Raw genomic sequence first — 24,638 nt, 5'->3', positions numbered from 1 at the left:
GCCTGTTTCTTCGAAACAGCGTTGATGAAAATTAGTGGTTTTAGGAGTGCCTGATTCATTTACCGATTGCTTATGCCGGATATTTCAGGGAAGACTTTAAGCGTTCCTTGCAAACAGCACAGCTGTCATGAAGGTACGATTCTTTGAGGACAAATCATTCATAGCGACGGACAACAAGATATATGGCATTGTTACAAATATATGAAATAATGAAAATTCACTAAATAACGTGATCAAAATCATTAGAGGATCTGTTGTCTTCGTTAAATGGCTTATGATTAGGAGCGCTTTTAAGCAATGTCTTAAATGTGAGACGAAATACATCATGGAAGCAGTTAAAATATTAAACAACAAATTTTAAATAAACAGAAAAGGTGGTTAAAGAAGAAAAGATAACTGAGAAATACAATAAGTTCCCCCGCGCATTTTTAGGGCGCAGTCCTCGGCGCTGGTGCTAGGCACATGATTTCGCTGAAATCTGATTTATAGCATCCTGTTCGTCTCCAGTTTAATAGCTAAACATACCCCCTCAGCCACCCCCCCCCCAAATAAGAATAAAATAATTAATAATTAAGCAGATAAATGCTAACACTGAGCCACTGTACCACCAATTGATAAATATCATGCAGACACATACATCCGCCGCTTTTAGTGAAATGTTGAAAAAGAAAATGCTTCTTGATGTCATTTTCGTTCGAAATCAGTTTTATTGTGCTGTCTGAACTGCCCGTTACGTTTCCTGAATATATTCCAAAATTTATACAAGAGCGTGACAGTGTGTTGAGTCCATTGGGTACAGACATTGCATCTCTTCTTAAAGCACGCTGAGCTGTTTCACTGTACAGCATTGTCCCTGAGGTTTCGTGCAATGTTCTTAAAGAATATATAAATTATAGGGCTTAACATCCAGAAACTGCACAGTGCGCTATGAGGCACGCCGTAGTGAATGACCCCGGCTTAATTTTGTCCACCTGGGGTTCCTTCAACGCGCACTCAAAGCATGGTACACAAGCGTTTTTGCACTCCGCCACCTTCGGCAGGGAATCGAATCAGCGACGTTGGGCTCATTATTATTATTATTCGAAACGGTAACTGTGAAATGAAACGGTAACTGTGAAATGAAATCGAAATAGTGAAATAGAAAAAGAAACATTACAGAAGAATAGAATAGAGACTGAGAAATAGAACGAGAAGTGAAAGACAGGTAGCAAGGGAAACAAAGAAGAGATAATCAGCAAGTTGACAGGCCACAAAGGCTACAGTAAAGCAACGACAAATAATAGTGTGCGCAAGTCGGAACAGAACATGCTTGTGCATGAAGGTTCAGGAAAGTAGTACTAAAAATAAAATGATGTGAAAAATTTAAAGAAAATTTCAAAAAGGTTCGTCCTTCGCAAAGTGCCTCTCAAACGGGAAGCCAAGCTAGTTTCTTGTAGGAAAGTCAACCAGTAACGATGGAAGAGGTGTAGAGGGAGGGGGAGTGTATTCGTGGATTCATATTGAGCCAACCTGGTCGCGTCGGGAAGCACAATCATTCGGATACAGGCAGTACTCTAGGTTCGTAAACTGCAGGGCAACTACACTATAGCCCCTTAGTAGTGACGTGCGCTGTGCAAGGAAAGCAGGACGCCCTTATATAATGTGCTCAAGGAATCACAAGAAGCCCACGATGAATCGTCCACAGGTCCTTACCGTATAAACGTTCTTACACCAGGACAGAGCCAACCCTTGAGTGATAGAGCTCCAGCTTCGCAAGGCAACCGACCGGTTTATGTAACGCTTGAGGAGGTATCAACGAATCAACAAAGGAGAGTCGTCAAGCCTACACAGAATTTCTGGTGGTCCCTTTTGTTGAGAGAATAATTGAAAGCCAGTCGATGAATATCTTCATTTCCGGCGATACCCACGCGCGACCGTATCCACTGGCCAACCCCATGAGACGTAATTCTGGTGGCGCACTCAGTGACGCTACGTGACCAACATGACCAACAACGTGCGACCAACATGAAATCTCTGCAGTCTTCTAAAGGCAGTGCGGGAGTCAACAGGAATGCTGACCTTCGATGTGCTCAACTCCTCTTACGCATATTTCAGGCAAGCATGAATCACTGCCAGCTCCCCAGTTGATGATGCTGGACGCGGTATGCTAAACACCCGTCGGATGCCAGTCAAAGGCCAAAAGACAGCTGGAGAGGCGCCTTGACCGTCGTTGTGTACAGATCTGTCGGCAAATACTTTAGGATAACCTCCAAATCTTTCAAATGGGTGTGTCTGGCCTAATTGAAATAACACCTGAACAGGCAGTTCAGACTTTTTGCCTATTTTAGTACAAATATCAACTGCGCATAGATATTTGCTGAATTCAACCGGTGGTTTAACTTAAGTAGCATCTTCAGCACTGCCACCAATAATAATAATAATAATAATAATAATAATAATAATAATAATAATAATAATAATAATAATAATAGAATGTAATATATTATAACAATAAAAATATATTATTGTTTTCTTCAGGCTGAGTCGTACACGATGCAGGAGGCCAGCAGAAAAAGTTGTCAGAACAAAAGCTGTAGGCCCCGGCACCGGCACTAGGTTTGGCTTCAACTAATGCCGTCATTTTCCCCATTGGAAAGGCTGTAAGCTGCGAGCTATCCGCCGCGGTTGCTTCGTGGCTTTGGTGTTGCGCTGCTAAGCATGAAGTCGCTGGATGAAATTCCGGCCACCGCGGCTGCATATCGATGCGGGCGAAAAAAAAAAAAAGTACATCCGTGTACCTATATTTAGGTGCACGTTAGGAAATAATTCCCGCTGCGGTGTGTCTCATAATCAGGCCGTGGTTTTGGCACGTAAAACCCGGTAATCGGATTTTTTTTTTGACACCGCAAGCAGACCAGATAGCTATACATCACACCGAGCGTCTGTCCCATGCATCGTATAGCCCAGCCCTTCGTACACGGCTGATTCAACTCAGCAGCGGAACACGATAACCACGCACTGAGCCGTCGCGCTGCGTCACATTGTTGTTATAGAAATGCAAAATGTTCGCAAACGCAGTAGCATACACTTTTTCGACAAACATAGATACTTCAGTGACCGAAAATATGAATCCACTGTATTTTAAGGACGTTTGGCCATTTGGATGCCGTCGATGCAGGTTGCTGCTTTTCTACTTTTGCCCACTCCTTGCAAATCAATGCATGAGACCAGGCTACCTGCGGAATCAGTGAGGCGAGAGTAATAGGCTAACAAATTATTATTTTACGCGCGGCTCAGAACTATTCTTCGGTGGCCCGTCTCGCCACTGAGGATTTGGCTTTGAGCGAAAGCTTCAGTCAATGCACCCTCCTCACATCCGACGTCTCAGCCTTGGGCGGCGATTCGATATCAGTTCCACCTCGTTGGGAAACACTTCTCCGATGCATCAGACAGGCAGCCGAGACCGTGAACTGTTTGGTGTACCTCCCTCCGGACGCGACTAGTGAATTCGCGGTATGGTGGCTAGAGGGGGAGGTGTCAGCATCGGCTGGGCTGCGCCGCGTATGGCGGTGCGGCATTTTTTCATGACAGCGACAGGTGGCGCGCTCGTCGTCTCCGAGATGCCTAGCGTGATGCGTTTGAGCAACCTCTCCGGCTCCAAGCATGCGTCGTGAAGTCTGTGCTGAAGTTAGCTTCGCCTGCCCCGCTTTTGTTTGCTTGTCATAAGGAGTTCTGAGTAGCCTTCTTGACCCACGCCAGTGGAAAAATTTGGTCGGTATGCAGAGTAAGCTGGATGATCTCCTGGATGTGGGCCACCTAAATGAAGTTCACGAGATGGTAAAGCATTGTGATGCGATGCCAGATCATCATGAAATGGTGGGATCAAATAGCGACTCTCGCATACCCTACTACGTTAGCGGGTATGTTACCAGGAAAATGCTAATGAGAACAAAGTACGAAGGGTGTTTCCTAGCTGTTGCTTCAAGCAAAAAATTCGCGCTTGCTTCCGGAAGAGTCGTGCCTTACCAACCACATGGATAGAGGTGGCCTACTTTACCCATCTCAGGCACTAACAGACTTGGTTGCTGCGATGGAAGATGCCTTCACGCATTGTTTCAGCTTTAACAAGTTGAAGGCTGACAGCATCATGGGCCTTATTTCCTGCCTGTCAATAAATAAGCTGGATATGGTTGGCTGTACGCAGCATAGCGTAGAAATCACCAACCAAGTGATACGGTTTTTTGTCATCACGAGGTTGCACGTCCTTGTCGCAGGAGAGAACGCATCGAAGCAAGGGAAGCGAGAAAAAATTAAGTACCTCAAGTTGAGGCGCACAACATAACTGCATAACTGCAAAGTTTATATCAGCAAGACCAACATAAAGCGTTTGTAGATGTAAAACAGGAATTGTTCAAATCGCATGTATGCCCAGAAATATCTGCATATCTGAACAGAATTTCCCATCCGACAAATTATTGTTTGCACTGCGCCTTGTTCACCGTTTCTGGGTATATACCTCCATTATATATTGGATTTGCGCTCGATTTCATGTCATATTGTTTGTTCGAGAGCTAACAACCATGTATATAGAGAGCCGTGTGTATTAGTTTATTAACAATAAATATTCTTTTTTAAAGGCATTTTTGGCATTATTTGAGCGGTACTAAATACGCGAACTTAGTTCTTTGCAGGTTTCTAATATTGGAAACGAAATTTCCCTTAACGCTCTCATTATGCTGAGTTTTGACCATTGGTGCCTACAGTTCTACCTTTCATTGCAAAATTGAATAAACTTGGAATAATCATGGTTCACTCGAGCGGCGGCCCGTTTTAACTGAGGCGCGCACTTCAATGAGGCGCGCACCAACCAGTAGACGATTAGGACAAGCGCTAGCTCAAGGCACTAATAAAGTCACGCCAGACAGAACTGCATACGGCACCCCATAATAGTCCCTTAAAATGTTGAAGCGGCATTGGCAAACTGCAAACAACCGCCTACTGCGAAAGCCTTCTGTTTGGTGCAATTACGAGTTTCACAAGTGTTGCACTGAGCGCGAAGCTAAAGCGCGGCGATAAAATGACCAAAATTTAGTACATAGTACGTTAGGCCAGCTGCAGTGATAAAGCCGTCTAGCCTTTAAAATGATTTTCGATGCGCGTATTGCGCCCCAAGAAAAAGCACTTCACAGCGGAACCAAATAACCGCAGCATACCTTAGCCAGCGTCGTAGGGGAGCCATCTCGGAGCCGACACCAGCGCCGCCGCATCGTCCTGAAAAAATGCTGCCTCTCCAGCGCTCCGATGCCGACACCTCTCCCTCTAGCCACCATATTCGCGGTAAGCGCTGAAAGATTTTCATTTTCTTATTTTGTTTTTTTTTCACATTATTTTGCAGTTCAAATTCGCCGAAGATATATCGTGTATCAAGCAGCGTTCATGGCCGTTTCCGTACGTGAGACTCCGAAACCACGGTGTTAGAACCATTGAGAAACACTATGCCGTGCCACTTGCGGTGATCATCAAAACCCGTATACCGCGAACAATTCAAACTTGGTTTAAGGCATTTGAGATACACTAAATGGACTTAAACTGGCTCTACCGACATGCCTCGCACTGACTTTCCAGTGAAAGCCCCCCCCCCCACCCCCCCACCCCTTGCGCGCATAAGGAAAGGTGTAGCGCTAAAGCAAGAGAAAAACTGATGAGAAGGTTCGCAGTATAGCGCAAACAATAAGAAAAAATAACGTAACGACAACAGTTGCAAAGTTAGCATACCGATTTTCATCAAGTAAAAAAACAATTAAAAAAATTAAAGGTCGTTGTTTGCGCCCATTTATTGCTTTATATATCCTCCTGAGACCCGGCTATGGAGATTTGTCCAATATATTGGACATTCATGAATGAGCCAGTACTCCTGCGGCAAGGCTTTCATCCTCATAAAACCGCGCTGTCCTACTTATTGGACACCTGCTTGCGCCATCTATGCAGCTTTGATGAAAATACATCGTTCAAATTCCCGGCGAAACAGTTTCACAATGGTGGCATTCAGCGGTGCGGCGTTCTACGGCAGCTGCCGGAGAAGTAAACACTGTTTCTCGTATTTCTACCTGCTTTCAGGGCATATCTTTGATTTTATATTAGAGTTAATGCAACAGCGTACGCGCAGAATACGGAATTTAAACTGTTCGCGCCCTCACTTTTTTTACGCTAACTTTTATTTCGCCTGTCCATTACGTTGGACGCTAGGACTCAACCCGGTTATTTTGACCGCGCTTTTGTGATGGCCTTGTTATGAACAGCAGGCGACTACTGTTGGCATTTAGCGACTTGTGGACGAAATCACGTCTTTTTTTTTCTTTAGGGGACTGGCCACGCGTGTCTGATGAATTAAGCCGATAACTTATCTTTTTTCAATCCATGGCTAGGACCCGCAAGACACCTATCGCAGGCGGTCTCGTAAGGGAAAAAGACATCGATATCCCTCTACCAGATATTGTGCGCATGTACGTCAACATGGCCGGTGTTGACAACGCAGACCGAATGATAAGTTACTACAGGATAAAAGCACATGTCAACAAGTGGACAACCAGAGCCATCTTTCACCTCTTCGACATTGCCCTCAGCAATTCCAAGGTGCAGTACACGCGGGACATACGCTCCCTAAAGAAACAGCGGAAAGAAATACTGGAATATATGCAGTTCCACCAATCTGTTGCTGAGACTCTCGTGGCTCAAGGGAAGCAGCAGGATGAAACTGAGAGTGAGAACGAAACCGAGTGGCACTCGCCATCAAAGCAGGCTTGACTGTCTCTTCGGGAACCCCAAGAAAAGAGCACTACCCACTGCTCAATACGGCAGACAGTGCAAACGCTGCCCGTTGCAGGCTGCAAAGGCTGCGACATGAAAACAAAGTTCTTTAGCACTAAATCGCGCCATCTATGCAGCTTTGATGAAAATACATCGTTAAAATTCCCACCGAAACAGTTCCACAATGGCGGAATTCAGTGGTGCGGCGTTTTACGGCAGCTGCCGGAGAAGTAAGCACTGTTTCTTGTATTTCTACCTGCTTTCAGGGCATATCTTTGATTTTATAATAAAGTTAATACAACAGCGTACGCGCAGCTCTTCGGCTCTTCTTCTGCATCACCAAGAACAAAGAGGTGTTTTGAAGTTTCCCACAGGAAGTGAACACAAGAGCAAATTTTTTTTTAACAGATGAATGATCTTTTTATGTACTTTATTCACTACTTTGCCTTTCGAGTTATTAAAATATTTTTGCACACGAGTTTGAGCGCAATATCTGCGGTACGTCATTACGTGTGCGCTGGCTGAGAAAAGACCGGGCAGAATCCCAGTGTCCAATATATTGGACATCGCGCTGAGCTGTAACTATCAGGGCTATTGGAAAAATATTTAACACTTCTCACCTTCATAACCCTAGTGGCTTATTCTGAAAGTATGGGAAAAATCTGTGCACCCAAATGCATCCCGGGTCTCAGGAGGATATACACTTATATTTGTTTTCGCGGGTTTCCGTTTGTACTCCTGGATCACGAGCATATATTTGCAACTGTGAAAGGTCGTCTGTATGGCTAAGGTTTGCCAAGCCGAGTTCACGCCCGCCTGTGCACGTGAGATTCCGGAATCACAAGGCCATAACCGTTTAGAAATCGTTCTATATTGAGTTACCTATCGCGATCAAGAAAACACATCTATCGTACATAAGTCGAAGAAGTTTTTAGGCACGTAAGATTTACGAAATGGAATACAGAAATTTCGGAAACGCGCTGCAATATGTGCCTATTAAGATGCACCCCCCTCCCCTTTCTTTTGTGATCAAAGCGATCGCAGCGTGCACGTTATTATAATTTTAAACGCGAGTAGTGGTACGGGCTGTGCGTCGCAGAGAAACTGGTGGCGCAGCCGTCCGATTCGTTCGAAGTTCCGCGTATATACAGTACCTCCCGCCCTTATACAGTAAAACGCATATATATATATATATATATATATATATATATATATATATATATATATATATATATATATATATATATATATATATATATATATATATATATATATATATATATATAATAAAGCGCCGTCTTGGGGAACGCCACGTCATAGCCAGCGCGCTTGCTTTTTGCGTCCAATCCAATCCTTTCTGACGACAATGCTAGCCAAAGTGCTGCGCGGCCCGCTCCACTCAGGCAGCTTCTAAGCGGACCGTGTTCCTCTCTCCGCTAGCCTGCGTACGGCTAAGCGGACGGCGCATGCGCATGCGCGCTTCCGCTCCGCTTAGCTGCTTAGCGGAGCGTAAACACGCTCAACTAAAACACTCTATCGTCTAACTGATCGCAGACGCTTACGCTGTAGGTTAAAGGAGGCGTCGTATAAACGCTTTCCAACCATAGAGCAAGGCCGCTGCCAAGGTCGCATACGTTTACGCGCGGCTCAGAACTATTGTTTGGCGGCCCGTCTCGCCACAGAGGATTTTCCTTTGGGCGAAAGTGTCAGTCAATGCACTGTCCTTACATCCGACGTCTCAGCCTTGCGCGGCGTATCAGTACCAGTTCCGTCACCTTCGTAAGGACTTCTCCAGCGTATAAAACAGGCAGCCGAGACCGTGAACTATTTGGTGTACCTTCCTCCATACGCGACTATAGTCGGATACAACTTTAGAAAAAAGGGGAGGCCCGCCCAGATGACCGAAGCGTGACAGCCGATTGCCTCCACGACTAAAATAGTCCCGCTAGAAAAATCGTGCTCCTGGAATGCGTAATTCTCGACATAAATAAAGACTTTTGTATTTCGATGACTGGTTTAGCAGAGCTCTCATCTGCTACAGCACATGCCGGATAACGACAGAAAAATAACCCCGTGCCTTCTACAACGCTGCCCGTCGTCTGCTCTTTAGCTTCATTGCAAGTGACAAAAGTAGGAGCAGCTCTGCATGGCTTTTGTGCTTGTTCACTTGTACACGGCGTATCTACTACTCGTTTTCCAAGCTAAAAATGAATCAGTTGCTATTGAAAAAGTACTTATATAAAACAATACATTTATCGCAACCATTACAAACCTGAGGCGAGAATAGGGTCGAGGCAGGAAGGTACAAAATGCTTCATTCATCGTGGTAAATAAATACTCTTGGTTTTAAATAGCATAAAATTTATATTTTTTGGTTTGTGTTTTCACAATTTCACAGCATGCATTCTACAGCTTGCGCGTGCAGTGAGCACTGGTGGACAGCAATCAATCGACGGTGCTATAGAACGCTCGAACACCGTCGCTAGACGCTCGCCTATCTCACTGCTGACAACGATCGTTCACGCTAAGTTGACGGCGACAAATCTTTGCGTTGAAGGCTTCTTCTGCAAATATTTTCTGTTGAGACACTCGTAAGTTTGTTTGATGCGCGCACACTTTTCTTATTTCTCCTGAGAATGGTTTTGCTCCATCACTTCACCCCGTCCGACGGAAAACGCAGCGACACAGTACACGAACACACCCGCCGCTAACAGTAGGCACCAGTCTTTGGAAAATTTTTCTCGTCGTAACTTCACTCGGGAGCGAAATGAAACAACATGGTACAAACACGCAGGATGTGTGTTCGTAGCGGTCGCCGCGGGATCCTGTTTTCAGGCAAAGCGTAGCGCAGCGCCAGCGATGCTCACTGCAATGTTCCTTCACCGGATCACGGCTCAGAATAAACGCACGCGGCAAAAATGCCGCACCGTAAGCTCTTAGTAATATTTCCGGCATGATAGACCATCGCAAACAGTTCTGGAATTCACTCGGACGATGGGCTGAAGCACACAGCTGACGCGACCTCGCCCAGTTCGAAGCGCGGGCGGCCATCTTCTCTGTCGGCAGGCTCACCGGCCGTCCGGCTGATGACGTTAGTCCAGAGTGCACGCCCATTGGTGGGTGCTCGTGTGCCTCCGCCTCGGAGGAGCAAACGCCCCCTTTTTTCTAAAGTTGTATCCGACTATAGTGAATTTGCGGTAAGCGCTTAAAGTTTTTTTCATTTCCTGATTTTCTTTTTTTTTCTCGCTACTTTTCAGTGCTTTTATAATTCGCCGATAATATCATCGATAAACCTATCGCGGATATCTATCGCGGATAAATCAAAGAAGTTTTTTTAGGCATGTAGCTCCCTCTGGGCTGTACTAGACGGCGATAAGGTACCATCGCCGCCTACGGGATTATCTGACTCAGCTATGTCGAATGCTTGGTTGCCGTAGTTCGAATCCTTCTATAAGTTTTTTTTTTAATTTGACGAGGGTGAGCTTGAAATTCACTCCCTTCAGTACACTACGCCTGCAGGCTTGGAGTGATACCTGACACCGGCAAAAGATGCCAAGAGTGAGTGCAGCTATACTAATCCAGGTACAACCAAATTAGGAAGGCCCACTAAGCTTCAACAAAGACACTCCCTCACCACAACAGGAATTAGCCTCCCTGATACAGTATTCGGCCACAACCTCCCTGATGATATCTACAATTAACCAATGGCTCTCAGTCCCCAGCAGCTGCGGAGCAGCTGACCAAGATGGTGGTCAGATCTGTAACTCAGCAGAGGGTGCTGAGAATCTCAGGGCCCGGACAGGCCGCCAATGGAAACTGACCCTGTCAACCTTTAATTCCCGAACTCTGTCGAGTGAGGCTATCGAACTCTCTAGAGTGAAGAACTATCAGACATGGTTTGGGATATAAACGGCCTTAGTGAGATTAGAACTGGTGAGATTTATAGATTGCTGAATAACAGTCATGTCCTCTGCTATAGAGGTCTCCCAGGTAAGAAGCAATACGGGGTAGGATTTCTAATCCTTAAGGTCAAAGCGGGCAACGTTGAAGAATTCTACATCATAAATTTGAGGGTAGCTGCCGTCGTAATCAAAATTAATAAGAGGTATAGATTAAAAGTAGTACAAGCCTTCGCTCCAACATCCACTCACGATGATGACGAAGTAGATCAATTTTATGAAGATGTTGAATTAGTGATGAGAAAAGTGCAAACTCAGTATGCTGTAGTAATGGGCGACTTCTATGCAAAAGTGGGGGAAAAGCAGGCTGGGGAACAAGCAATTGGCAACTACGGCGACGATTCTAGGAACAATAGAGGAGAGATGCAGGTAGAATTCGCAGAAAGGAATAAGCTTCGAATAATGAACACCTTTTCGAGAAGAGTAGCAAGAGAAAGTGGACCTGGAATAGCCCTAATGGTGAAACAAGAAATGAAATTGATTTCATGCTTTCTGCTGATCCCAGTATAGTGCAAGATGTAGAAGTGATAAGTAGGGTGAAGTACCGTGATGAATGGTTAGTGAGGGCTAATATTAACCTCAATTTGAATAGAGAAAGTAAAATTGCTCAAGAAAAACAGGTCAACCTAGAGACAGTAACGGTAAACGCAGATAAATTCACGCTGATGCTTGCAAACAAATATGCAGCCTTAGAACAAAGAGATGAAGATGACATAGAGCTAATGAATGAAGCCATAACTACGCTGGCTTCAGAGGCAGCAACTGCAGTGGGAGGCAAGGCACCAAGGCAACTAGTAGGCAAGCTTTCCCGAGTAACTAAGGACCTAATAAAGAAACGACAAAGAATGAAAGTGGGAAACTCAAGATATAAGATAGAATTCGCGGAACTGTCGAAACTGATCAACAAGGCGAAACTAAGTGATATTCAAAACTACAACGTGATAAAGACTGAAGAAGCCGTAAAACGTGGACGCAGCCTGAAATCAGTGAGAAAGAAACTTGGCATAAGACAAACCAAGATGTATGCACTGAAAGATAACCAGGGTAATATCATTAGCAATCTCGAAAATATAGTAAAAGCAGCGGAAAAATTCTATACTCACTTGTACACTACCCAGAATAGTCAGGATACCTCCATTAGAAACAGTAATGAACAGGATACAGAAACTCCTCCTATAACTAGCGATGAGGTCAGAAGGGTCTTGCAGGGCATGCAACGAGGAAGAGCGGCAGGAGAAGATGGAATAACTGTCTATTTAATCAAAGATGGAGGAGACATAATGCTTGGAAAACTGGCGTCGAAGTGTCTATCGACTGAACGGGTCCCAGAAAACTGGAAGAATGCAAACATTATACTAATCCACAAAAAGGGAGACGCTAAAGAATTGAAAAATTATAGGCCCATTAGCTTACTCCCAGTATTATACAAAAGATTTGCCAAAATAATCTCCAAAAGAATAAGGGCAACACTGTAATTTAGTCAACCAAGGGAACAGGCTGGCTTCAGGAAGGGACATTTTACAATAAATCACATCCATGTCATTAATCATGTTATCGAGAAATACGCAGAGAACAATAAGCCTCTCTATATGGCTTTCATAGATTACGAAAAAGCATTTGATTCAGTAGAGATACCAGCAGTCATAGAGGCATAACGTAATCAGGGAGTACAGAACGCTTACGTAAATACTTTGAAAATATCTACAGAGGTTCTATAGCTTCCTTAATTCAATAGATGAAAAGCAGGAAGATACCTATAAAGAAAGGGGTCAGACATGGAGACACAAAATCTCCAATACTATTCACTGCATGCTTGGGAAAAGTATTCAAGCTATTAAACTGGGAAGACTTAGAAGTAAGAATCGACGCCGAATACCTCAGCAACCTTCGGTTTGCCGATGACATGAATAGCCGGGCAAGGGAACAAGAGTTTAGGATCGCCAGTCAGCCTCTAGAGTCTGTGAAGGAGCACGTTAACCTAGGTTAATTAATCACAGGGAGCCCTGATCATGAGAAGGAAATTTATAGAACAAAAATGGGTTGAATCGCATGCGGCAGACATTGCCAGCTCCTGACTGGAAGCTTACCGTTATCATTGAAAAGGAAGGTGTGCAATCAGTGCATATTACCAGTGCTGACATATGGGGCCCAGACTTGGAGACTGACAAAGAAGCTTGAGAACAAGTTAAGGACCGCGCAAAGAGCGATGGAACGAAGATTGCTAGGCATAACGTTAAGAGACAGAAAGAGAGCAGTTTGGATAAGAAAGCAAACGGGTATAGACAATATTCTAATTGACATCAAGTGAAAAATGGGATCTGAGCAGGTCATGTAATGCACCGGTTAGATAACCGTTGGGCAATTAGTGTTACAGAATGGGTACGAAGAGAAGGGAACCGCAGTCGAGGACGGCAGAAGACTAGGTGGAGCGATTGAACTAAGAAATTCGCGGGCGCTAGTTGGAATAGGTTGGCGCAGGACAGGGCTGATTGGCGATCGCAGGGCGACACCTTCATCCTGCAGTGGACATAGAAGAAGATGATGATGATGGTGAAATATATATGTTACAAATAACCCGTGCTTTCTCTTTGCACCATTTATAACGTATTGTGTTTGTTTGTTTTTTTCACCTTTGGCCCGAAAGGTATTCATTATTGGACCCGACAAAAAGTTGAAACTCTCTATGCTGTATCCAGCCACCAGTGGGAGAAATTTTCCGTGAGTATATACGTTCCTGTTCCGCACCAAAAGTTCTCTATTTCTGCACAGAAGCTCGTAGTGGCTTATTACAGTCACATTCGTTCAACTCAAGAAACATATGCATCAGGCTCCGAGATCGTTCAAGCTCGCGGAAACACTTATTTGGAAATTTATTATAAATAAATGTAGCTGCTTTATAGTCCCAGATATAGAGATAAAAAGTCAAATGGGATGCGCTTCATTTTGTTTCTATATTTTACGTCACTTCTTCAGAACTTTTAGCGTTCAAAACCCGTACGTTCTTCTCTCTCTCACTCTATCTTATCAATGCCTTTGCTTACGACTTGAATTTAGCAGATTGCGAAAAGCACCAGAAAACATGAACACCGTCGAATTGACTTGAAACAATGAGCACCGCTTTTCTTAAATTTTCCACTGAACGCAAATTATGACAACAGTGATTATGACAATTATGCTATGACAAATTATGACAGCAGGCAGCAACTCAGCTAACCACTTTCATTGCTTCACTTTAAGTGTCCGAAGAGCTTTTCTGAATGAAAGACGTTTATGCGATCTGCTGGATTATACATCGGTGCACAACGAAACATATAGAACGCGGCTCTTGAATAGCAAGAGACACACATCGTGACGGTGCTTTGCTACATGAAATTTGAATAATAGTTGAATATAGATCCATGAAAAAATCATTTTAAAATAAGCAAAAATTTTTTTGTTTATATCTTTTAAATCCGCTCGCTTTCCATTTTGTGACTCGGCTGAAACAGGAATTTATCATTTCATATTTTTTAAGTACCCTTAAGAGTAATCTTCTGGAATGTGCTTTTGTTTGCGCAAGGCTATCATGTTCACTTCGCTTTTCGTGAAAGACCAAAGTCAGCATTGACAGTTTTGGTGTAGGCCTACTAAAATATAGTTGCAATAAAATAAACAAAAATAGTACAAGCAAACTGTAAGGGCACTTAAAAGCTAAAAACGACTTTTAAAAACAAAAATACGCAGAAAGAAAAACGCATAAATGCAGTAAACGATCCACAACCGGGAAAATTGAATCTATATAGTACCGTTCGTATTCAAACCGAAAGTACTTTGAAAGACTTTTTCGTCCAAGAAGAAAAGAAGAGGTTCATACTGTACTGCCCATGGGCTATGTGCAAGGTATCGCGGAGGATCAATTTCATCGAGCCATTTACGAATGATGCAATGTGCGTTTAGTTATTTCCGAAAACTATATAAAAATATTTCTCCCGTAGAAACTGTGCTTGTTTGTAGCTCACAGTCTCTATATGGGCGATGATTGTTAATGTCCTTAAGCCATGGACATGATTTTTTTTTTATGTAGACAACGCAAAGCTAGGTAAGAATTCACTTCTCAAGGGAAGGCACGTGCGGACCGCGCAGGCTGCCTGGGAGCAAAAGGAGGAAGTATGTGGGTGTCATACCTGCAAATAATGAAAAGCTTATTTTTAGGCGCAAAATCTCGTTCTCCCTCCTAGCTCTATCATTTTATCCCGGGTCTTATTTGAAAACTGAACACTGTACTCTTTAAAATAGAAACTTCTATCTTGTAGTTTAACAAAGTAAAGTTCTGACCCTTTGAGTGTTGACAAAATTGAAATGCAAAGAATGGTCCCCATAAAGAGTTATTCCCCAGTAGGCAGAAAAAAATGTGGCAGCCATGTGCAAGTTCTTGCCTCACTTTGTCCTACCTTTACTGTGAACACGCGTTGTAATTTTTCTCACAATACCTTAGCACTTCTGTCTATAACAGAAACATATATTTCTGTTCGTATTTCAAAATGGACGCAGTGGCGTGCACAAAAGTCAAACTCTCTTGCACAGTTGCATGCTTTTTGTTTGTTTGTCTTTCAGTCGGCGTTTTTCAAAATTTCGCTTTCATAAGTTTTGCGTTTTTTCTTAAGGAAATGGGGTAACTTCCTTGATTCAGCATAGAAAGGGACTAAGAAAACAGGAAGGTAGGACCGTTAGCAGGAATAACATGTGGTTGACTACTCCACATAGAAAAATGGGACGTGGAAATGAGGGATATTTCCTGAACGCATGCGCGCACAATGAAACTGTCATGTGGTGAAAAGTGGTCACGCGGGCCTTGACCATGGACAAAAATAAAGGGTTTTGGCGCCTTCACAGCTTTACACGCCGATGAATGGCTAAGTGTGTGTTCGAGTGCTTTCTAGACAAGTCACCCTGACACGGGCTGATTGGGGTACACAACACAAGGAAGAATAGCGCCAGTAAAAATGCATGATTAGGAATGCCATTTCTTTCACAGAGAACTCTTTCGAGCTGTGGCATCCCTCAAGCTCACCGAAGAGAAGAAGGTGGCCACTCCGGCCAATTGGATGGTGAGGAAGATTCAGAAATATGAAGAGCGTGTTTCTTGCCGGATGTTTCAAAATCGTTGGCGAAGTGTAATATGTTTAATATCACGCTAATGCAAATTTTATTGCGCGATGTTCAAAAGTACTTCATTACAGTAATATGCTGCTAAAAAAGGCAATTAATCATTCCTTGTCTCTGGGTAGTAGGATATCGTAAGCTCACTATGGCCAATTGAACAACTGAACATGAACAAATTGAAGAAAGTCGCAAATAGGTTTGGCGTGCCTGTTTTCTCGATGCCACGCAAGTTGGCTGCACTGTGTCCACGCATAAGGCACGTTGACAAAAAAATGAGAATCGTTCCGCTCTGTGAAGATGGAATGACAGCGAAAGCTGGTGACAGTCAAACTCTCAAACGAAAAGCAAAGTGCTTTCGCTGCCATTGCATCTTCACAGAGTGCAATGGTTGTCATTTTTTGCGTTGCGATGCTGGCCTCGTTGATCGTTCGATGGTGCACGGGCTCGCGATTGTCGTTCTCATTCAGCATTGCCGGTGGTCGTTTCGCGCAGGCACCGTTTACATTCTCATTGCTGTTCCCTCCACCAGCACTCCTCGTACGCATGTTGTTCTTCAGGTGTACGAACTATACATGTCCGCCCCATCGATAACGCAGCTGTTTTTAGCGCCGATACCTCTCCTGCTTATTAACTGCGATCACATTGACGTCACGCTATTGTTCACGGCGAGCGTTCTAATCGGTTCCGCATTTTGACATCCGCGCCGCCGCACTGCACCCGTATAGGTTTGTTAGAAATCGCCAATTCCGGTTCTTTTGTCGGACGCCGAAAAAACTACGGAACGTTAGTCATACACAGCTTTCGCTCTAAAAGTCAGGATGCCAGAAAAACCGCACCAGACCATACGTAAAATGGGCGACAGGCGTTACGTACGAGATACTGCTGAAATGTGGGAAGCCCTACTTGGGCCAAACTGGGAGATGTGTCAATGACCGAGCACGGGAGCATGAATTGTCTATAATGAACAAAGGTAATGCGCACTCTACGCGTTGCATGGTTTGCTTGGCAGGCACTATCCTGCGTGAGATAAAGATAATTGGCAGGAGCGGTGATACGTTAGCAAGATAACTTTTGAAAGCATATCACATAAAAGAGAAACGCATGAGTTGCGTTAGTGATACGTCTGTTTTTCTGTTTGACAAAGGGATTCAGCTGTTCAAAACATCTCTGTAATCGCTCTAGACGACACTGATGCACGCATGCACATTGGTTGGTTCTCCCCACTCTGCTGTAAGCATAAACACAGTTAAAGTTTAGCGCTCGACCTATCGTTTCCTACATTTGTTCCTAAGTCTTTATTTTCCTCTTAGGGTAACAATGAATTCATTTGTCTTGGTGTCAATACATCATTGACATACAGTGCGGAAATACGAGGACAACCACAGACCACAACGTGTTTCTGTGTCATTGTACTTGTTTCGGCGTTATGTAATAATGGCGAGCATTCCAGGTGAAGCCGAAAACACTCTCTCGCGTTTCAACTTTGGTACATACCACCTATTATCATTTTTTTAAACACACTTTCAAAGGCGACAGATCTCCTGTAATGCTAAGCTACGTACATGCGACAAACTAGAGGATATATGCGAACCAAATTCGAAAATTTTGTCTTGTTGTTCTTTATTAAATGATGAGACCCGGAGAAGATAGGCCACCGAAGGGCCGGCTATCCCAATCGTCAATTGTAAGCTCCATCAATGTACACGTAAAAGAAAAGCAATAAGGAAGAATAGCGGAGGAATACAGCATCACTTAACTCAGTCGTAACATTCTATACGGAATGTAAATTCAGCGCGCGGTATCAGTGACATGGCGAATGTCTCGTAGCAACATGCGCTACCAGAACAGCACATATCGGTACAGTCACAACATGAAAAATAACGCACCCCAAACAATAAAAAACATACATAAAAATGCTAGGGCCAGTTCACATAAACGTGCATGAGGTCAGATATTGAGATCACATAGAAAGGTCTATCAAAAAACTGCGCAAAGTGCCTATCTATCAGACAGACACGAAGAGTTCTGAAAGTGCGTCTTTCTTTGTCTAGGCACGACTAGGGACCAAAAAACTTCTCCACACTTTTTCCACAGTAAGAAGTTAGGAATACGGTGTAGGAGGGTGAGACCAGGTTTGTGATAGAGGAGAGCCTCGACATTGGTCCTTACCATAACTTTTTGAACCGTGTGTCCAACGCCGTCGACAACAGCTTTCATCATTTCCAAATTGAAAATAAGAATAGTAAGCTAAAATAATAAGGCGTAACATAAATCTAGATGCATGCGTCACGAGATGTCAATACTATAATAATTCTTGCACTTTTTTAGAGACCATTGATGCATTGTTTGAGGCGTACTGATGCATCGTTACAGGCGCCAAAAATTAGTGCGTTGCACATTTTAAATGCCACCAGATGACGTGGCGTTCCAGGATTAAAAGTGAAGGCGATGAACCGCCTTGTGATGCTAAACCTGTATCTATGTATTTACGAAAACAATAGACCATTTGTGAGAAAGAACAAGAGAAATTTGCTCTGACACCACATACATGGAAGTGTTGCTGCTACCATGTCCCTGTGCAATCTCATCAAGCAAGTACTTTTTTTTCAGAATTGTAACAGAGAGGTTGAAAACCATAACTTACTTTAAGAGGCGTTGTGTGATTAGGCTTATGTTCGGTCCGAGGAGCATAAGCCTAGTATGACCCTAAAAAAATAAATTATGGGGTTTTACGTGCCAAAACCACGTTCTGATTATGAGGCACGCCGTAGTGGAGGACTCCGGAAATTTCGACCACCTGGGGTTCCTTAACGTGCACCTAAGTACACGGGTGTTTTCGCATTTCGCCCCCATCGAAATGCAGCCGCCGTGGCCTGGATTCGATCCCGCGACCTCGTGCTCAGCAGCCCAACACCATAGCCACTGAGCAACCACGGCGGGTTGTATCACCCTCCCCCGTCATGTTCCTAACTTTCGATCTATGCTAGCAGGAGCAATAACACGAAACGTTTGAGCAAAAAAAATGTATTTCACGTGCAGAATACGTCCTGTAAACGCACTACAGCGAATATGTCAATTGTAGGTCGCATGTGCAGACCATGAAGGAGTATTGTACTGTAAAATTTCCGTTCTAGCTGTATCTCAGCCAGACAGCTAAGTTTCAGCGTCCAGTTTGCCAGCTTTTTCGCGCACGCTGTTCGCTCCATATGTGATAAAATTTCCAGTCATGTCTGTTCCTCTAACTTTATATTATAGGCCTTCAGTGAAACTACCGCACCCCTTTAACACACCGACCGTTTTAAAAGGTAACATCCTGCCATGAAGAATTTTCGTAAGGCACCCAATAAACGAGGGGCACTTATAAGGAGGGTTCACGAGTATTAAGTTACTCGTTCATGTGGAGCAGGTGGCAGGTTTATTTAGAACATTGCTAGTCTTCGCGCCTAAATATCTTCGTCTGTGCAGTTATTCTTGCTTGATTCAATAAGTGTAAGCTATTCGACATAGTGGCAACCTTATTTCCCGTTGCAGTCCCGACTCCCCACCATTTTATACAAGCTGGAATATTTAACGAATTCTTGTTCATTGTAGTAACGAGAGAGAGAGAGAGAGAGAAATGATTCCGCAATTTGCAAAGTGTCAGTGTATTATTGCACGAAACAATCTGAATTCTGTAAAACTATGGCAAAATGGAGCTATTTTGCCATCATAAGCGCACTCTTTTTTTTTTCGGTGACGAACTCCACAGCCGGGTGAGGCGTGCATGGTGATTCCAAGCGTCAAGGACGAAGAGATCCCGCTGCTGTTCCCCAAGGGCGTCACGTCCTACAATGTGCCATCGGGCAGAAAGTACATCCGCGTCACACCCCAGCCTGACCCTTGACGCGGCTGTGGACCGGCTGCACTTCGGCTGCACCGCAGACTCCGTGTTCCTGCATTACTTGCGAGATTTCAGTGCACTCACGCATGCGTAGAAAACTTCACGCACACCAGGTGCTATCTGTTTTTGCACGTCGCGTGTAAGCTACATGCACGTGGTTGCTTGAAAAGTATCGCGTCACTTATACGCAAGTAGGAAGAAAATTACGTCCCCGCGTCTCGCGAGAGACAATGTCACATGGCATATAGCACGAAACATAAAAGAAATGGTTCGCGGGTACTTAGTGTCTGCCAGGTAAACGAGCAGCCGAGAATTAAGGACGCATTGTACCAGCTTGTTTTGCGAAATTAAGTTTTCCCAATAAATCACAAACGACAGATATCTCTTGAACTTCACTGGAAAGCTACTGCATAACGAAATGCTCTAGCTTAGCGGCCCTTCGATTTCCTCGCTACGCTGAGAACCAACCGCAAGTAAAGGGGATTTATTGATACGAAGTGAGGTGCGCACACTCTGCACACACACACACACACACACACACACACACACACACACACACACACATATACATACATATATATATATATATATATATCTTTACACTTGAACAACAACAGGAAATTTTCAGTCTCATATTTTGGGACGTTGTTTCTGTCGTTCTGTTGTCTGTAGTGTGACGTCCTGTAGTAGAAAGTTCTGTAGTTCCTGATCAATATTTAATTAAAACTTGACAGAGAACTCTTTCAGGATATGTAAATTTATTAGTACAAAAGTAAAGAAAAATTAAAAGAAATACCTCCTCCCGGGATTCGAACTTGGGACCTGAGGATCCCGAGCCCAGCATCTGACCAATGCACCACGCCGAACTTTTTCTTCATTTATTACATGGAAAATAAAACTGAAGGTGTATTACAAAGTGGACACACCTATACACTTAAAGCTCAGGCAAACACACACATGCATCCAACAAGTGCATCCAGTCTGGCGGAGGTTCCTGCGCAGCGTACACACTTCTTTAAGCAGCACTTTCGCGAAAGAAGGATTTTGTAGATCGGGGGCTTTCGGCATGGCGATCACACAGTCTACTTCTCCATAGGCTATATAAACCAAGTAATGTGAACATGTCATAGGGAGGGCCACCCATGACCTTAAACGGTAGAAACCTCATTGAATATGGTGTAATGTCAATGTTTTTTTTAAGCGTCCGTTGGAGAATGTCCCCCCCCCCCCCAAAAAAAAATACAGTGTCCCTACAGTCTATGAAACAGTGATCTATGGTTTCGGTGCGTGTACCGAGTCGACAGTTTGTTGACCACGGCACAAAGCAACCTCTCGAATTCAACCAAGCTTTAACAGGTAGTGTTTCCGAATGTAACTTAAAGAAAAATGTTTTTACTCCAGGAGGTGCACATATTTTTCGGACGCGCCTAAGTATACATCCTCATAAGGTCGGCTTAAATGAGGTACACGATACAAAAGATCTGGGAATGGTTCGCTCTCCGATCCCATTAGGCTTGTGTCATCAGTACGACAAGGATGCCCTTTGTCACCGCTTTTGTTCTGCTTGTATTTAGAGCCACTTTGTAGGAGCATTCTTAATGAACAATATTTCGAAGGGTTTAAATTACTCACTAATGAGGTTCGGGTTCTTGCGTATGCAGACGACGAGGCCGATAAAAAGAGTGTAAAAACTGCTCTTGCAATTACAGAAGAATTTTGTGCAGCTTCTGGTGCAAGCGTTAACCTTGAAAAAAGTTCAGATTTTTGGTTTGGATTATGGGCCACAATGCCATCGCATTATGCAGGAATTCAATGGAACGAAGATCTGCGTTATTTAGGTGTGCCTCTCTCACAGTATAGAAATAGCAACGCTCATTGGTCGGGAGAAGTTGGCAAAATTCAATGTAAAGTGAATTCACGGCGAGGACGGAATTTGTCCCTGTTCATTCGTGCTGAAGTGTGCAACATGTTCCTAGCATCCCGTCTCATGTATCTGCTGCAAGTACTGCACTGCTCCCGACTTCGCCTTCAGGCACTGCATCGCGCATTTGCAACATTTATTTGTAGTTCGAGTTGTGAATCGATGCGGCGCGACAATCTATTCCTCCCCCTCGAACGTGGTGGTCTAGGATTAGTCCACCTCTTCTTCAGGCAAATTGTTTCTCGCCTGTTTTTCTTTCGAGACAGTGACCATCCGTTTTTGCGTGAAATGTTAGAACTTCGTTTAGTTCATCATGTTCCTAATATAGTAGTGTCATCAAATGCCAAAGATGTCCCACAGGCTCCTTGGGGCTTTCTCAAGGAGATTGTTGACACATTTCTTTTCTTGAAGGTTAGATTCAGCCTAGAGTACGTGTTCACTGCGAGTCGAAAAGCAATTTCTGCGGAACTGGTGGACTCTATTTTCCCAGTGCACCACACCGAATATGTCTGTCAGAGCACATTTTGGCTTTGTCAACAGTAAAAATCGCTGTCTGTGTTGCTGTTTACATTTACATTTTAACAGCCAAGATGCGCTTTCACTCCACCGCATCAACTGCCTCATCTCTAGAAGAGCAAAAGTGTTGTTACCAACGACAGGTACATCGTGGAGTGCTAGAACACCGATTTTGCTGTAACGCGATCCATATTGAATAAGAAATTCAGAAATAGACAACGGTGACCGGGGACACTGTTAGGGTTGTCACTGCTAATTTCGACAGTTGTCTCTCGCTCTTTACTCTTTTAAGCTCGCATATAATTCGTGTGTTCAATGCAAAATAACTACATAAACTCTCGTGGATGAGTCTTCATTCTGACAGCATACTGGTTTCTAACGGTAGCGCTGTACCAGATTAATGAGACCCGAGCGAGACAGCTTTTGACGCAACTTTGTGAAAGAACTCAAAACTTCTTTTCCGCTTCGCATAAGCTTGTACAATATTTCTGGGAAAATAACTAATGTGTCAGTGTAACCCCACGTGTAAGTCCACAGGCCTGTGTGCCACATCTTACCAAATAAAACAAAATGGATACGCAGCCATTCCCGCAGATGGTATGATTTTGATCAGCGGCCGATTTTGAGGAGGCCGGTAGGGCATTGCTGGTGCCGCGTCGTCACGGCACAATTATAACAATTGGCCACGTCGACTTTAATACCGGTGTTGGTGCTATCAGCATTGTTGGCTTCAGAGAAGCACGACTGAATACCGCGCAAGAGAAAAGTACAGTGTACACCACCGATGCGAAACTGACATACCATTTTAAAGGGCCGCGATGGAAAGCGCTTCTGTTGCGACTTCAGAACTTTTAGCTGTAGCGACCCAATGTTTCTGTTGCGACGTCAGAATTGCTGTCGTAACGTCAGAGTCGCTGTCACGATAGAAAGCTGTTGTTCCGACTTAAGAACCCTTGTTGTCGCGACAGAAAGTTTCTATTGCGACATCAGAACTCTTGGTCTTCGCGACAGAATGCTTCTGTTGCGACATGAGAATTTCTGTCGCATCTACAGAAACGTTAGGAACTTCTGTCATACAACAGAAATTTCTGTAGTTGCGACAGGAATTCCTGCTGTCTTTTTCAACTGGGCACTACAGAAGCTTGTCGCATCGCATAATTTCAGTGCACTTCTGTTGTCATCATTGGGTACATGTTGCGAGGATAGGTTTCTGTCGTACAACAACAGTTCTGTGTAGTACAACAGGAGTTTGTCGCATTACTTCAGGAACACTTCTGTTGTGACAATTGGGGGCCTCTTGCCACAACAGGTTTCTGTAGTATTTCAGCAGCTCTCTGTAGCACTACAGATGTTTGTCGGGTTACTTCAGGAACATTTCTGTTGGGGCAAAATGGTGCCTGTGTGATGACAAATTTGTCTGTAGTGCTACAAAAATCTGTTGTAGAGCTCCAACTTTCTGTTGTAACAACAGATATACGACAGAGTGTACTTCTGTAGGCACAATAAGAAATGTCTGTTGTACATCAGAACAAGTCCTGATGTACAACATAAATTTCTGTAGTACTGAAGGCAACCTCTGTTGTCATCTTCAACTGGGTATATATATATATATATATATATATATATATATATATATATATATATATATATATATATATATATATACCCAGTTGAAAATACAGATTCCTGATGGAGCGACAGACTTTTCTGGTGTGCAACAGATATATATATATATATATATATATATCAGTGTCCGAGTGCTGCTTGTATTTCTTCTTCTTTACAAAATAAGTAAATCAATATCAATCAATCTATCCGTGTCTTAGCGCCTCTCACGTCAAGTGGACCTTTACTGGCATCTGGCCTTTTGTACAAAAAAAGAAAGAAGAACTGATAGACCTTATTCCGCTTTCTGATACCATGCTCGAAAACATCACGGCAGCATTGGTTCCGTAGCGACGCTCAGTCACTTCGTTGTCCTCACCGTGGGGGTCATTGCCCCTTTCTCCGCAAATCCCGTCTGCCTCGCCATTGGGGCCAACGCCCCCCGCTCTGTCTTGGAAGGAAAGCGGCTTCCCGACTGGGGCATCACCTTGCTAGTCGACAAACCTGCTTTTACTTCTGAATAAAGGCAGTCGATTCTGCTTCTCAAGCTGTCACAACGTGTATTCCTTGCCTCAGCCTAACAGAGCTCACAACAAAGGGTGACCCAGGACATTTACGTTTCTTTTTTTTTTCGAACACTAGCCGTGGACCACGTTATCCTACTCCTGCTGACAGAGACAGCTCACGATTATGACTCCTGTCATCGCCGCAGAGCTTCAGCTTCCCAGGTTTTGGCCCAAGAATACCCGAGCTTGGTTTTTACAAGCAGAGGCCCGTTTTCCACTCCGGCGCATCCCTTCACAGACCGCGAAGTGCCTGCACGTCATTA

General features: G+C 43.9%; 1 protein-coding gene across 3 annotated transcripts in view; it reads left to right on the top strand.

Annotated features, from left to right (window-relative positions):
* The window catches only part of LOC135915900 (peroxiredoxin-6-like), a 223,396-nt gene extending 203,358 nt beyond the window's left edge, over positions 1–20,038 (top strand). For 2 of the 3 annotated variants that reach the window (XM_070528664.1, XM_070528665.1), the window contains 4 exons: positions 5,188–5,316; positions 13,390–13,463; positions 15,760–15,832; positions 19,636–20,038. In XM_070528664.1, the coding sequence (XP_070384765.1) occupies positions 5,188–5,316; positions 13,390–13,463; positions 15,760–15,832; positions 19,636–19,770 (411 nt within the window). In that variant the 3' untranslated portion in view covers positions 19,771–20,038. The remainder of the gene's footprint in view (positions 1–5,187; positions 5,317–13,389; positions 13,464–15,759; positions 15,833–19,635) is intronic. The other variant, XM_065449093.1, reaches the window with a different exon arrangement.
* The last annotated feature ends 4,600 nt before the right edge of the window (positions 20,039–24,638 follow it).

Source organism: Dermacentor albipictus, unplaced genomic scaffold (assembly GCF_038994185.2).
Source record: "Dermacentor albipictus isolate Rhodes 1998 colony unplaced genomic scaffold, USDA_Dalb.pri_finalv2 scaffold_13, whole genome shotgun sequence".
NCBI classification, from domain to species: Eukaryota; Metazoa; Arthropoda; class Arachnida; order Ixodida; family Ixodidae; genus Dermacentor; species Dermacentor albipictus.
This window is presented reverse-complemented; position numbering and strand designations above follow the sequence as displayed.